Source organism: Cygnus atratus, chromosome 9, assembly GCF_013377495.2.
Source record: "Cygnus atratus isolate AKBS03 ecotype Queensland, Australia chromosome 9, CAtr_DNAZoo_HiC_assembly, whole genome shotgun sequence".
Lineage (NCBI taxonomy): Eukaryota > Metazoa > Chordata > Aves > Anseriformes > Anatidae > Cygnus > Cygnus atratus.
Genome location: NC_066370.1, coordinates 16,530,908 through 16,545,654, shown reverse-complemented (window position 1 = coordinate 16,545,654; position 14,747 = coordinate 16,530,908). Strand labels below are relative to the sequence as shown.

At 63.3% G+C, this 14,747-nt stretch overlaps 1 protein-coding gene and 1 long non-coding RNA gene across 2 annotated transcripts; both read left to right on the top strand.

Moving 5' to 3' along the window:
• The first annotated feature begins 4,445 nt into the window (after window positions 1-4,445).
• Window positions 4,446-6,115, top strand: LOC118247111 (uncharacterized). The gene is made up of 2 exons (XR_004778295.2): window positions 4,446-4,585; window positions 5,217-6,115. It is a non-coding gene; the product is annotated as an uncharacterized LOC118247111 (long non-coding RNA).
• Window positions 6,116-10,571: 4,456 nt separating this feature from the next.
• On the top strand, window positions 10,572-12,936 carry NMUR1 (neuromedin U receptor 1). Its single transcript, XM_035544846.1, has 2 exons — window positions 10,572-11,466; window positions 12,533-12,936. The coding sequence occupies exons 1-2, from the start codon at window positions 10,572-10,574 to the stop codon at window positions 12,934-12,936; spliced, it is 1,299 nt and encodes a 432-aa protein (XP_035400739.1).
• The last annotated feature ends 1,811 nt before the right edge of the window (window positions 12,937-14,747 follow it).

The window sequence follows — 14,747 nt, the reverse complement described above, 5'->3', positions numbered from 1 at the left end:
GGCAGCACCTTTCATCCCGCGGCTGGGGGAATGCTTTTACCCCTGCCTGCGCGCAGGCCGGCGCCGGGGAGAGGTTCTGGGGGGCATTCGGGACCCCGTGGAGTTCTCAAAACCCTTGCTGAATATTTGGGATCAGCCTTCTCTCCGCCCATCCCAGCGCACGGCAGCGAACTCGGCGGCGTGCCACGAGCAGCCCCCAAAATGGAGCCGATGCAGGACTTGGGGGTGTCCCCAGGCGCCCCCGGCAACGTCCCTGCCCCTGTTTGGCTGGGACCGTTTGGGTTGGGAAGCATCTGCCGGCGCAGGAGCCGATGGCCATAAAAGGCCCTGAAACGGAGGGGCCGGGCGGGATCATCGGGGACGTGGGAATGAGGGGCTGGAGAGCAGCCCTGCTGCGCGGAGCGGGTCGGGGCGCTGGCACACGGTGTCCCCTGGCCTTCCCCCGCTGCCCGAGGGGCACGTTTTGGGGTCAGCATCGCCTCCCACGCGGGGCTGGCGGGGGGGGGATAAAGCTGCCCCTTCATTCGGGCACCTGGGCGGCGGGGGCGAGGGGCGAGCAGTGGGTTCCCCCCCCTCCCCAGCCCCGCCGCCTGGCTCCAGACAATGGCCACCCTATATCGGGATTTTCCGCTCCCGGCCCCGTCCCCGCCACCCAGCTGGTGACATTTTACCACCTCCACACTCGCGTGGGGATTCAAAGGGCACAGACACACCGTGAAACCACAGAGCACAGCCGTCCTCCCCTCCTGACCCCCCCACGGGGACGGGGATGGGGACGGGATGCCCGCACCGGGAACCTCCCTCTGGGGCTGTTTCGACCCTTTTGGCTGCTGGGGCCCCGTTATCCTCCTCCTTTTTCCTGCCTTCAGCCCCTTGGGGACCCTCTCGGGTCCGTCCCCTGGCTCAGTGGGGCTCGGACACCCTCTGGATGACGGGAGGCAGCGCGGGGACCTTTTCCAGGCTGGGGACACTTGGCCTTTTGGGGACGGAGCCGTGCGGGTGGTTCCCACCCCGGCCCCTCGGGCACCCGGCTGTCAGAGCAGTGCCACCCCCAGCTCCTTGGGGACACGTGGTGGCCTCCGTCCCTCTGTAGAGGTCCCGGGGTCCGTCTCTTGTCCCCCTCCTGCCACCTCCCAGACCTCCAAGGGGTTTCCCTCAGCAGCCCGAAAGTTCCCCCATTACCTCCGCGGGGACTTTGGGAACGCGTCCCATAAACAGGAGGCCGGAGAGCGTGAGTCACAGCGGCCGGGAGGGACGTGAAGGCGGGAGGGGGTCTGCACCCTGCCCCCTATTGCCGTGCACGTCGCCCCACAGGTGGTATTTGGGGCTGGCGGTGGGGACGGAGCTGTGGCTCCCCCCCAGGCACCGCTCAGGACCACGCCGGGCGGGCAGGATGCCCCCGGCAGCCCCGTCCCGCTGCCAAACAGCCGGCAGCTGCCTCGGGTACAGCACGAGTGCTATCTAGCGGCTGGTCCCACGGGGACACGGGGGACACGTTTTGGCCCAAGGGGCCAGAGGGTTATTTAGAGTGGGGGGGCTGCAGGGTGCACAAGCCGCTCTCTGGGGCCTCGCTTGGGGTTTGGGGGGACACCCGGGGGTCTGATCTATGGGGTGCAGAGGCCAGGGGTGTTTGCTAGGGCAGGGGGTGCACATTGGGGGGGGTGCAGGGGACACACATCAGGGGGAGGCAGGGGGTGCACATCAAATTGGGGGTCCCCATCACGGTGCCCCCCACGGGCCCTGTCCCCAGGGGCTGGGTGGGACAGCCTGGGACCGCCTGGTGCTGGGGGGTGGTTAAAAGGGTGCAGAGCATCCCCCCCCTATAATCCCCCCCCCCATCCCGGCCCCATTTTCTCACCCAGCCCCCCTGTGGTTGGCTGGCACGGGGCTGACGTCACTAAAACATGCAGATTTATGCGTGTTAACCCTTTCCTTGCTGGGGAGAGGGGGGGTGGTTCGGGGGTTGGGGTCCCCCGCGGCCGGGGGGGGGGGGGTGGCCGCGGGACCCCCCTCATGGGCTCCCCCCCCAAGCCCGAGGGTTGCCATGGGAACCGAAGGGCTTCTGATGTCACGGGGAGGTTGCTACGCGACGGGCCCCGCGTGATGTCACTGTCACCATGGCGACAGCACGGGGGGGATTTGGGGCCCCCCCCCCCCCCCCGGGGATGGGGCCGGGGATGGAGGGGGGGGGGCGAGCACCCGTGGGACCTCTCCCGAGGGGACTGCAAACGCTTCTCATTAAAGTAGGGGGAAAAATTTCCCAAAAAACAGCTTTTTTCTTTTTTTGGCACAGTCTGAGTTATTATTTTTAGAAGCGCCAACAGCCCAGCCGCCTGTTTTTGCAATGTTCTGTGGGTCCCGGGGAAATGTGTGGCCCTCTGATGGGGTGGGGAACGGGGGGGACTCCCTGACGTGGGGGGCAGCTGGGGACAGAGGGGGGCAAGGGACAAGCACTGGGGGAATGGAGCAGGGGGGCAAGGGGCTGGTGGCCCCTCGGTGCCACATCCCTGTCCCCACTGGTGGCACGGGGACCGTTGTGGGAATGTTGGACCCCCCAGACCGCTGTGGAGCCCAGCAAGAGGAGCTCCCCAGCCTCGAGGCCAAATCAGCGTCCATCCCACTGGCCCAGGTGAGCACAGTTTGGGTTTTACCCGCACGGGTGATAAAAGGGATGCCTGGGAGCCTCCAGGAGGTGGCAGCTCTGGGGTCCCAGGGTGTGTAGGGGCTGAGGAGGCTGCTGATGTGGAGCCTCAAGGATTTGGATGGAGGAGTCATCAGCCGAACTCATGGTTTGTGACCTTGTGGGATGACAGGGAGGCTGGGAAGATAAAGGGGCTTGGGGAGGGTGACTTGGACACCCCTACAAGGAGCAAGCGGTGGTGCGCAGGGTGATGGGACGAAGGACAAGGAGCAGCTTTTGGACTCGGTCCTCCTTTTCCACACCCGGAGCAAAAGCTGCAGCCTCCAGAGCAGCCCAGCCAGCACCCCAAATGCTCCCCACAACCTGGGGACACCGCTCCGGCTCCTGGGGACACCGTGTGGACAGGCGACACGTCCCCAGAGCTGCTGTCCCCACACCCCGCAGCCTCCCCCGGGCAGCGCTGCTCCGCCAGCCCCTTGCTGTGCCCCGCGGGGCGTTTCTGTCCCCGTGTCCCCAAAACCCTGCTCGTCCCCTTTGCTCACCTCTGCTGCTCCGTGGGCGGGGGGGGCCAGGCCGGAGCTCCCAGGCGTTTCCACCAGAGGGAGCCCAAATGTCACCAAATCCGGCCGGCCACAGACGCCCATCACCGTGGCGCCGGGCTGTGGGTGGCCACATGGGGACTGTCACCCCTCCGTGGGGCTTTGCCATCAGAAAAAAAAAAAAAAACCCTTCCAGCTGCCCCAAGCCCTGTCCTGCCCCATGGCCGGGGAGAAAACCCATGTGTGTTCCCCCAATTCGTGCCTGGAGCATCCCCAAATTTCCTCGCTGGTTTTTGGGTTTCTCCGAACCCAAATCTCCACCCGGCACCGGTGAGGAAGGAGCAGCTCCCCCCTAAACACCTGGTAAAGGATGTCATCGGTTTCAATTAACACAGATGCAAAGCACCAGAAAGGGAAGGTTGGAAACGGTGCTCCTGGTGCTCCCCTGGCACCTCCCCGGGAGCAGGGTGGAAACAACCTGCCAGATGGGAGCCGGGGGGGGAAGCCGGAGAAGAAATCTCGCCGGCGACGCTGCGTGGTGCCAGAGGAAAATCTCTCATGTTCACCGAGAATTTGCTCGTTTATTTAAAGCCTGTCGTTAGCGGCAGCCACATGGGGTGGGATTCACAGAAGTCCCGAGTGAATCGGGTGCCTTGTTTGGGAGATGTGTCTGAACCACCAAGAACTGCCTGGGGCGCGAAAACCCGAGTGGATGGTGAGGTCCCAGCCCCTCGCCCGCACCCGGGAGATTTTTTGGCACATCAGAGGCTCGGAGAGCCAAGGGTAGATGGGATCTGGGCCGAATTCGGGCAGGCGGCACCCGGCTCTGCTGCCAGAGCAGCCTGGCACGGCCGGGAGAGGAAATCCCAGCCAGCTCCAGCGTTTAATCCCACCTGCCCGGGGGAGCGGCCGCAAGTGCCCTGTGCGGGGACTTTGGGGCACAGAAAGCAACTGGATGCCAAGATGCTCCTGGCAGGGCACCGAGCTGGGCTGGGCTTGCCCCCAGCCCCTTCCCACTGGTCCCAGCGGTGCTGGAAGCAGGGAGTAACGTGCCCCAGGTCTTGTGGCAGGCTTCCTGCGGCCCCGTGGCACCCTCAGGCCAGATGGGATGGGGAAAGGTGCCTGCCTGCCTGCCCAGGTGACACCTCAAGGAGGGAAAAGGGGAGAAAAGAGGAACTTCCTTAGGACCGCAGCAGCAGGCAGGGACACGGAGGGAAACTGAGGCACGGGAGGGTGGACTGATGGGATGCCTTCTCTCCCCCAGCCAGAATAAACCTCATCCCTTCAGCCTGCAGAAGATGGACCCAGTCATCGCCCTCTGGTCTGTAGGGGATCCTATGGGACCGGTTGGATCTGATCCGCCTGTGACATGACGTGGGTTTGGGCTTGTCGTTAGTGCTCGCAGGTGGGATGCTTCATTATTCATGCTGGGCTCTCTGAGCGTGGAAATCAGGCTGAGAGTCTCTCATCTCTATCCACTTAGAGAGAATTACCATCCCTAATCTTCTTCCGTCCCTCGGGTGTCCCCAGGGCTCAGCTAAGGACCGGGAGGCTGTCTGGTGCCTTGCTGCGGTGCCCCAGGGGTGGGTTTCATCCCGACCTGCGTGGCTCCGCACAGCTTGTCAGTGCCCACGTTCCCCCTCTTGCCCCACTCCCAGCACTCCTGCCGCAATCAAACTGCGGCTCAGCCCCACGCTTCATCGCTCGGCCCCTCCTGTGCCACCCCGGGTATGATCCCTGCGTGGTTGGTGGCGATACACGGGAGGTGCAGGCGGCACCTTCTCTCTGTGCCACGTCCTGTATGGTCGTGGCCAAGGGGCAGGTGGGTTGCGTGGGGAGGAGGAGGAGGACGACCAAGGGGCTGGGGACCATTTTCATTCATGCTGAAGTTGCTGCATTGGCATCCCTGGGAGCTTGTGTGTGCCTTCCCTGTGGATTCTCTTGGGGTGAAGCACAATTTTTTTGCTGGAAAAAATGAAAGTATGTACGTGTCCCACTTTTTTTTCCTTTTCCTTTTTTTTTTTTTTTTTTTTCAGCTGGAAACTGGATGCAGAGCAAGCCTGGAAAAGTCCAGCCCTGAGGTTTATCAGTGCCTGAAGAGCGCTGAGAAGGAAAACCCATCCCACAACCTGGAGCGGAGCGCGGCACTTGCATGGAGAAGATGCAAGGGGAGCTTCTTGTCCCACGCCTGGTGGTCAAGCTCTGTGGCCGCATGAGAAGGGCTTTGAAAGTGTCAGGCAGTGCATGGGGACGGGGCAGCACCACCGCGAGCTGGGTGTGGAGGTGCTGGGGTCTCACCAGGTCCCCAAACCCAGCTTTGCTGGGACATCATCCCCTTACCCCCAGCACCGAGGTCTGCACGTGGTGGAAATGCTGGGATGTGCTGGGACATTTTGGGTGGCAGGGGGACCAACCGGTCAGTGGGACCCTCTCTGTGACCCACATACCTCTCCCCACCCACCCTCTTACCCCATCCATCCTTCCCAAAATCCAGCAAAGGAGCCAGCAACCAGAAGGCCGACAGCATCAAAAAATAAAGCAGCAGGCACCGAGCAAAACCACGGGGCCATTAACACAGCGATCAAATCCACCTCTGGGGGTGACACCGCGCACTTTTTGCAAACTCCATCCTTGCATCCCTGTGCCCCTGCCCCTCAGCCTGGCCATGTGCTGGAGCCTGGGTGCACCGAGCATCTCCTGACTCGTCTACAAACAACATCAGGGCACACATGGCCCCGCCGTGGGCTGCTCTTCCTCCAGCCTCTGCCTCTATTTGCTGTGTCTCGATGTTGTTGTTGTCGCGGGTGGTTCTTTATGGCTGGTGGGGCTGATCTTGACTTGGAGAGTGAGTCATTACGTGGCAAATGGGATCCAATCACGGAGACATTATTTCCTTGCCCGGTGTTCTTTGCAAATGAGATTTTGCAGAACTTGAGCGCGTGTTGGTTTGCTTTTTTTTCCCTTCCAGCCAAAAGCCTCTTCCCAGTCCCATTTAAAAGGCTGCGAATTGGGTGCCGAGAGGCGATGCACGGGGAGGGAATGAATATTTACCACGGGCCTCACTGGGTAGGAGAGCTAATAAATGTCCCGGCAATCAATCCGGCAGCCCCAGCCAGCACCTTAAATCAACTCGTGAATGCAAAGTGGCTCCGAACCCAGGGCTGGGGAGAGAGGCCGTCCCCACGCTGTGCCATTTATTTATCTGCTTTTGATGACTCACAGAGGAGGAGGTTTGAGGAGGAATAAATAGAGCCCATAAACTGTCTCCCCGATGCTTGGGAAGGCGCCCTGGATCTGTGCTCCGTTTCGACGTGCCCCAGAGAAGGTCCTGCTGTAGCCGAGGTGACCCCGAGCTCGTTATGGCTCGGGCAGGGAATTTCCAGCTGCTGGGATGCTCCGGCTGCCCCCAGCCCTTCCCCTGCCCACGGCCCCGGGGCAGCTCGGTCTGATGGAGACCTGCGAGAGCACGGTGCTCCTGCCAGGTGGAAAAGCACTTCGTCTGTGCCGGCCCTGATTAGCAAAATTATGGTTGCCATGGAGCCCCAATTCCTGCTCCGAGAGCGCCTGCCTCCCCCGGCCCCCCAGCAGACCTGAGCGGAGGCCGGTTCTGCTGTCCCCCGGAAGGCTGGTTACTTTTATCCCAGAGAACATCCAAATGGCCCCGTTATTTATTTCCCTTCTCCTTTCGGCCCGGTTTGGGGGGGAAAAAAGGAAATGCCCCCTCCCTGTGATTTCTCAGAGGGAAAGGGGAGATGCCGGGAGGGGGCTGAGTGCTGACCCCACATCCCACGGGGATGCAGCTGGGTGCCCCAGGGGAGTGAGGGCACCTTTTCTACACACCTCAGCTCATCTATAGGCATCTGTGCCCTGGAAAGGCTCCTGGCATGGTACGACCAGCTCAGAAAAGATGGGCACAGCCCCTGCCCAACCCCTGCAGCGGTTGTAGGGGCCGAGGTGTCATGCGTAAAGGTGGACCCTGCAGCCAGGACCTTGCTCAGGGGCGATGCCCTGCACGCGGGCTGCCCATCCTCATCCTCACACTGCAACGAGGATGCACGGCCAGGGCTGGCACCCGCTGCAGGACACCGCAGAGGACCCAAGTGACTGCCCGTGCCTCAGTTTCCCCTCTCAGACACTGGCACCACCCCGGGGCTTGCTGCCTTCCTGTGCTCGGGAGCCAAAGGCGTTAATTAAAAGCTCGAAGCCCTGTGGCAGGCAGGGGAAGAGACACGGGGAGCGGGGCGCTCGGTAAAAGGCTGCGCTGATCTTCCCTGCAATTACCATGAGTGATGCACCCTTGAAAGGAGCCGAGAGTGGATGCAGGCGGTTATTAGGGCTGTAGCTCTCCAGCTTCAAAGGCGCTGTTTGGCCTCTCCTTCGGCCTCTTAATTCCCCCGAGGATGCCGCGGGCAGCGCGAGCCTCGCTCAGCCTCTGGGCGCCAGCCTTTACCGGCACCTCGAGGGCTCAGCGGTCACAGGGACAACCTCGGCTGCCCTTGGAGAGCTCACAGAGAAGGATGGGTGCACGCAGGGAGGGAGACCGTGGGGAGGAAGATTTGGGGGGTGGGCGCACGCAGGGGGTTCCCCTGAATTGCTGCTCGCTGCCAAAATTCCCAGCCCAGCAGAGCTCGGGCTGCAGCGAGGAGTGGGCTTGGGTGTCGAGGCAAACCAGGCAGGGTTTGGCTGCAAAGGCAGAGGCTGGTGGGTCGTGCTCCGGCGTGCAGCTCGCCCTTTTTAAGTGGCAAGGAGCAGAAAGAAGCGGGGAGCGATGTGCAGTCGCTGGGAGCCACGAACCCTTCCCAAAAGAGACGTGGCTGCAGAAAGGTTTCCAGGAATGCCTCCTCCCCGGTGCGCCCTTGCTGCGGCACAGTCTGCTCCTGCCCCGGCACAGATCCGTCCCTGCCTCGGGCATCCCCGGGGGAAAAAAAGCAGCCTTGTGGCAGCAGCCGGGAACAGGGACAGAAACCTGTGCCCATCAGCTGCTGCTTCTGGCAGCTCCCTGGCTCTGCCACCCACCCCAACGTCTGCTGAGGCTCTGCCAGCAGCGCCCGGCTGCTGTCCCTCTGCCCTGTCCCTGCTGTCACCAGCGCCGTGCCGTGGCACAGCCTGTCCCCTGCCCCACCGAGGACAACATTTCTCTGCCCTCCCCACTCCCATGGCTGCGGGCAGAGCCTCCTCTCTCCCGATCCAGCCACGATTTCCAGCTCGGTGGATTTTTCCCCTGCGTAACGCCTTGTTTGCGCCCGTTCACCCTCCAGCCCTTTGGCTCCAGCAACTCTGCCGAGGGAGACGACTTGCCAGGGAATGTCACTTCTCAGTGCTGGCCCCGTCCTGCCCTCTGCGTGTTTGCTGTGCCGATTCCCCTCTGTTTGCAGCCTGTTTGCTGCCAGGAGCGGCACAGGGCCAGCGCAGGGCCACCAAGCCGTCCCCTGCTGCCTTTGCCCTTACATCCCTCTCCTGCTCTGAAATTTCTCCGAGCAGAAGCGCCGTGCCCAGCTGCAGACCCGCACACGCAGCCCTTCGGGCTGGCACCAGCGAGCAGTGCCACGGCAATGGTGTCATCGGTGTCCCCGCAGCCTTCCTCCCCCCCCTCGTCATCATCACCCGGTGGGGACAGAGCTGGGCACGGCTCCACGGCTCCAGCCTGCAGGGCACCCTCGAGGCTTCCAGGACCTTTGTGTCCCAAAACTGGGGAGGAAAAACATCTGGCTTCATGGGGAGCGGTGGAGCCCCCCCCATCTCCAGACCCCCTCCCCGCGTCCTCCTGAGTTCCTAAAGGTGGGGACAAGGGGACAGGGGAGGCTCCGTCCTCTGCAGCAAGGAGATGGAGGCGGGTGGGATGGAGTGGGGTCTGGGGGGCAACGGGGAGATGGGAACTGGGCGTCCCAGCAGAGCCACTGGGCAGGATCTGGGCTGGGAGGTGAGAGTGGGCGCCCAGCTGCTCTTTGGGCTGGAAGTTGGGCTGAAACTGGGTTAAAAAAAATAATAATAATAAAATAATAATAATTATGTGTTCCATGAGAGAGAGGGGCTCTGTGGGGTGGGGGCAGAGAGGGGACAGGCAGCCTGCCATGGTGTGTGGGGACACGGGAATGTGTGGGGTTGTGTGTGGGGTGTCTGTATGTCTGTGTGTCTGCCTGCAGAGCAGGGTTGCTGCCCTGCAACGCAGGAGGGTGGGCGAGGGGGGTGTGATCAGCACCGAGAACAAGCAGCACAGTCGGACAGCCAGCCAGCCAGCCAGACAGCAGGAGGGAGCAGCTCCCTCGCACCCAGGTGGGAAAGGAGCCTCCTGCCCCGCAGCGGCTGCCGGGGATGAGCCGGTGGGCGCACATCGGATGGACAGGAGCTCCCCCGGCTCCGGCTGCCCCATCCCCAGCCAAGTCTGACCAACTCGGCGCTGCCCTGGCCCCCGCACCGCCGGCAGAGCAGCGGGGCCGATCGATGCCTTGCTCACCACGGAGGCCACGTAAATGGCACATCACCGCGTTGCGAAGGCTGCCGGTGGGGATGGAGACGGCCGCGCTGCCCTCCCCCGGGACTCTCTCGAGTCAATGGAGTTTATTACTTTAACGTATTTCCTCTCTCCTCCTGAAGAGCATCTTCTCCGCCGTGCCGCTCTGCCAGCGAGGATCCGGCCCCCGGTGGAGGCAGGGGCTCGGCACCGAGGTTGGCTCGCACGGCGCTGGGAGAGGAAGCCCCCGACGCTCCCCCGGGAGCCTCTCCGCTGACGGAGGAGGGAGGCAGCCGTGGGTAAGGGCAGCCGCTTTCTCCGAGGGGAGAGCAGAGGCAGGATTTCTCCAGCCTGCCTCTTAAGGCAGCGACGTCTCCATCCCCTCCCTCGCTCCCTCCCCGCCCGACCGTCCGGCGTAAGGGTGCTGGGACCTCGTCCTTCGGCTGGAGCTTCCCGACCAGACGTAAGTCCTTCCTGGGGAGGAAGAGGGATTTTCCCCTCGGCTGTTTTACGGTTGCCCCTCTGCACAGCCAGGGGAGTAGGAGCTGGGATCGATGCGTAGCGTGGCTCGGGGATGGATTTGGGGCCAGCTTTGGGGTCGTATCCTGCTCTGCTGCGGAGCATGGAGAGGGGATGCCCCCCCTGAGGTGTCCCCACAGATGAGGCAAAGGGGCTGCAGTGGGTCGGGGAGCTGCCAGGGGTGTCTGCAGATGGGAAATGGGACGAGGGGAGGTGGGAACCCTGAAGAGAGGTTTTGGGGAGATTTTGGGGTGGTTTCCCAGAGGAAGGACTTTGGCTGGGGCAGGCTGGGGGTGCTGAGCTGTGGTGACCAGCAGAGTCTTGGCACCCTGCTGCTGATGGGGGGGAGAGGGGCAGAGGGTTCGGGAGTGACAAAGGATTTGGGAAACCATCCTGCGAGCCACCCCATTTCTTCACAGCCATGAATCCCTACATCAACTGCTCCGGCCCCGAGCTCCCCCTGCCCCAGCGAGACTTTCCCGCAGAGCCCCTCAGCCCAGGTCTCTGCAACAGGACTCACCCGGACGCCTTGTTCGACCCCAAGGACGCCAACCTGACGGAGGAGCAGCTGCGGGATAAGTACCTGGGGCCCCGGCGGTCCAGCTTCTTCGTCCCCGTCTGCGTCATCTACCTGCTGATCTTCGCCGTGGGGGCGGTGGGCAACACGCTGACCTGCATCGTCATCCTCCGGCACCGCTTCATGAGGACGCCCACCAACTACTACCTGTTCAGCCTGGCCGTGTCCGACCTGCTGGTGCTGCTGCTGGGGATGCCGCTGGAGCTGTACGACATGTGGAGCAACTACCCCTTCCTGCTGGGCGCCAGCGGCTGCTACTTCAAGACGCTGCTCTTCGAGGCCGTCTGCTTCGCCTCCATCCTCAACGTCACGGCCCTGAGCGTCGAGCGCTACATCGCCGTGGTGCACCCGCTCAAGGCCAAGTACGTGGTGACCAGGAACCACGCCAAGAGGGTGATCGTCGCCATCTGGCTCGTGGCGGTCGTCTGCTCCATCCCCAACACCAGCCTCCACGGGCTGCGGCCTCTCTACGTGCCCGGCCGGGGCCGCGTGCCCGACTCGGAGATCTGCACCCTGGTGAAGCCGCGCTTGACCTACAACCTCATCATCCAGATCACCACCATCGTCTTCTTCTTCCTGCCCATGGGGACCATCAGCATCCTCTACCTGCTCATCGGCCTGCAGCTCAAGAAGGAGAAGATGCTGGAGGCCTTGGGGGCCAAGTCCAGCGGCGACAGCGACTACCACGGAGTCCAGGGGCAGAAGAAGGTGAAGAGGAGGCAGGTCACAAAGATGCTGTGTGAGTCCAAGCCTGGGGATGGGCAGAGCCAGCAGGTGTGTTAGGAGGGTGCTGGGGGGAAACTGAGGCACGGCTGGTGCAGGGCTGCTGAGGCTGAGTCATCCCAGAGGAGGGGTTTGGGAGTGGTGTGGGGGGTGTCAGGGCAAAGGCAGAGCTGGTGGATGGGGTCCCGTGGTGGTGATTGCTCGTGCTGGCTCCCTCCTGGCCACAAGACCTCCCCTCATCCAGGAGAGCACCAGGTGGGAAAGGGGAAGGAGCAAGGCTGGGGTGTGGGGACCTTCCCCTCTCCCCCCCCCCCAGCCCAGACTCCTGTGCCCCACAGCCTCCAGGTGCCGTGGTGGCCTCCTGCCCTGCCCCATCCCATGGCGATGAGGCTCTGACCCCAGGCTGGACCACAGCACCCCCCTGTCCTATGGCTGTGTGCCCTTCTTCCTTCCCTGTCCCCATCCCCAGCAGCCCCTGGCCGCCTCCCCAGCAGCAGGGCTGGCTGCCCGTGGGCAGCCGTCCCCCCCCCGGCACGCTGACCTCCGCGTGCTCCCGGCCCCATGACGGCACGCCGTGGCGAGCTGCCCAGCCCAGTCCATCAGCGGGGCCGGGGCTGCTTCTCTGCCACAGCCCCGACAAGCAGAAACTGCTCAGGACAGGGAGCGGATGAAGGGGGAACCCGTCCCCACGTGCCACGGAGATGCAGCATGGCACGGGTTTGGCAGGGCTGAGGACACCAGGACCACGCGGTGGTCACCCCCTTTCCTCCTCACCAGCGGGGCTGGGGTGTAAAACAAGCAGAGAGGACAAGGAGAGAGGGCAAACAGCTCTCGCTCCTTGGACTCGGCCAGCAGCAGGGTGCCTTTTGCCACAGATTAGGCCAAAACGGGGCAGGACGGCACCTGAGGTGCCTCCCCCATGGGACGTGGCCAGAACTAGTGGCTTGAGGCTGCACTTCTCGCTCCCACGTCCCCGCGTCCATCCAAACCTTCTCCTCAGGTCCCTTTGGCAGAAAAGGGGTGGTGGCGGTGGTGGTGGTGAGCCTCGTCCCCCCCTAACACCACCCCCCTGCTCCCCGCAGTCGTGCTGGTGGTGGTGTTCGGGATCTGCTGGGCCCCCTTCCACACCGACCGCCTCGTCTGGAGCTTCGTCTCCACCTGGACCAGCCGCATGCTCCACATGTTCCAGTACGTCCACATCATTTCGGGCGTCTTCTTCTACCTGAGCTCGGCCGCCAACCCCATCCTCTACAACCTGATGTCCACCCGCTTCCGCGAGATGTTCAAGGAGGTGATGTGCCACCCGGGCCACCGCCCGCCGGGCTCGCGCAAGTACTCGCCCAGCGTCACCCACGCCACCACCCGCAGCACCGAGTGCGAGCCCGTGCCCGGCGCCAACGGGCTGCCCCTGTCCGACGGCGAGGAATACGAGATGGAGGAGATGGAGGGGGGGCAGGCGGCCACGCACGCAACGTCCCTCTGCTGAGGAGCTGGGGGGATGCGGGGGGACGGGGACACCCTGGCACCCACCTGGGCGATGGAGGGGGGAGATGGGGAGAGCCCGCCTTTTGGTTTTGTCCCGCTGGGATGCGGGGTGCTCTTCTCAGGATGGTTTTCTTGGCAGCTTCAGGGTGGTGGTGGCTGTCCCTTGCCGTGCTATGCACAGGTTGCGTTGCATCCTATCAGTAGCCAAGGCCAGGGCACCCCGCGTGGTGCAGGGACAGCTGGCTGCTTCCCCAGGGCCACGCCAGCGATCCCCCAAACTCCCCCATCCCTCCACGGCTCAAGCATGAGCCCGTGTGTGCCCATGGGCTGGGGACCCCCAGAGATGTTCGCACCCGCTGGGTCAGGAGAGGTTTGCAATGGATGGAGCAGAGAAAACCTCTGTGGGTGCCCCGCTCTCCTCCCCGTGATGCACACCTGGCACCTGGCCTGCCTCCCTGCCTCCCTCCTCTTCCTCAGCCACCACAGCCCCTGTGCTGTGCAGGGCAGTGGGGACAACCTCATCCCTGCCCTGCATGAGCTGATCCTCACCCAGGAATTAAAATTCCCTTGATTTGTGCCCTAGCTGCATCCCCCAGGACCCAGCTCTGCTCCCAGCACCCGGCCCTCTTCCCACAGGGGGACAGCCACCGGGACGCGCACCGATCCTGCTCGATGCGACGCGCGGGGCCGCCGTCAGCCCGCTGCCTGCGGGGCGATGATGATCGATCTGTCCCCAGCCACACGGCTCGGGAAATGTCACAAAATGCCACGGAGGGCAGGCGGGCTGGCCGCGCTCCCCCCGGGCTGGAGGGGCTGATCGATTTGCTGCCTGGGATCGATGCCGCTGGCTTCCTGGCGCGCACCAGGTCCTCCCGTGGGATGAGATAGCCGGGCTCTGAAACAGGCTGGGATGTTTCCCATAGGACTTTTCCAGTCCTGGTTGCCCCCTGGCCAGGATTTGGGCTTGCAGAATCCTTCCTGCCCCACATCATCCTAGCCTCAGCCTGGAGTCAGTGCAGCCAGGTCCCCTCCGAGCTCCCCATCCCCACTGGATCCCTTCAAGGTCCTGTTGAGCGCTGTAGGGTGAGGATGCATGCGGGGCTACAGCAACCTTTACATTTCAGGGTCATCCCAGCTGCTCTCCAGAGGATGTCAACGTGGCAAAACGCATCGATCTCCTTCCGTTTTCCTCCTCCTCTGTCTCCCGTTGCTCCCGGTCCCAGGCAGCCATGAGGGTGCAGGTGACGGATGCCTCCCTGATGGCTGTTAATGCCCCATGCAGGCACCTCCCCCGGCTGGAAACCTCCAGGGAATGGCTTTTTAATAGGCAGTCGATAGTGTTTTATTGCGCAGCCTGTGCAGAGCTTCGGGTCCCTCACGCCCCGGGTCAGTGCACCGGGCTCTCGGGTCACGTCCCCAGCTGTCCCCTGACACAGCCACGCTCCCGATGTCCCCACCGTCCCTCTTTGGCCACCCCGAATTTGCTCTTTGAGATGCAGGGGGTGAAGTTGCTGGTGAGGCTCCGGCGTGGTGGTGCCTGTCCGGTGGGGATGCTGGGGGCTGCTTTGTCTTTTGGATCGCCTCGGGAAGCATCCTTGCAAAGCCGCGGCTGTGGCATCTCCTGGGTGGAGGTCTGAGGGCAAACCTCGCCCCTCTGGCTGTTTTGGGACAGCACACGGGGACAACCCCAAGCCCCCGTGCATCACTTGTGGCCCTGTGGAACCTTCCCAGCCGCGTGCCGGGGGCTCAGCCAAGTGCTTACGCCCGGCTCAAAAATAGGTGGCTGGTGACTGAGCGCTTCTGCCTCATTTC

Coding starts and splice junctions, on each gene's coding strand:
- NMUR1 (XM_035544846.1), top strand. CDS start 10,572: ATGAATCCCTACATCAACTGCTCCGGCCCCGAGCTCCCCCTGCCCCAG. Junction 11,467..12,532: donor GCAGGTCACAAAGATGCTGT/GTGAGTCCAAGC, acceptor TGCTCCCCGCAG/TCGTGCTGGTGGTGGTGTTC.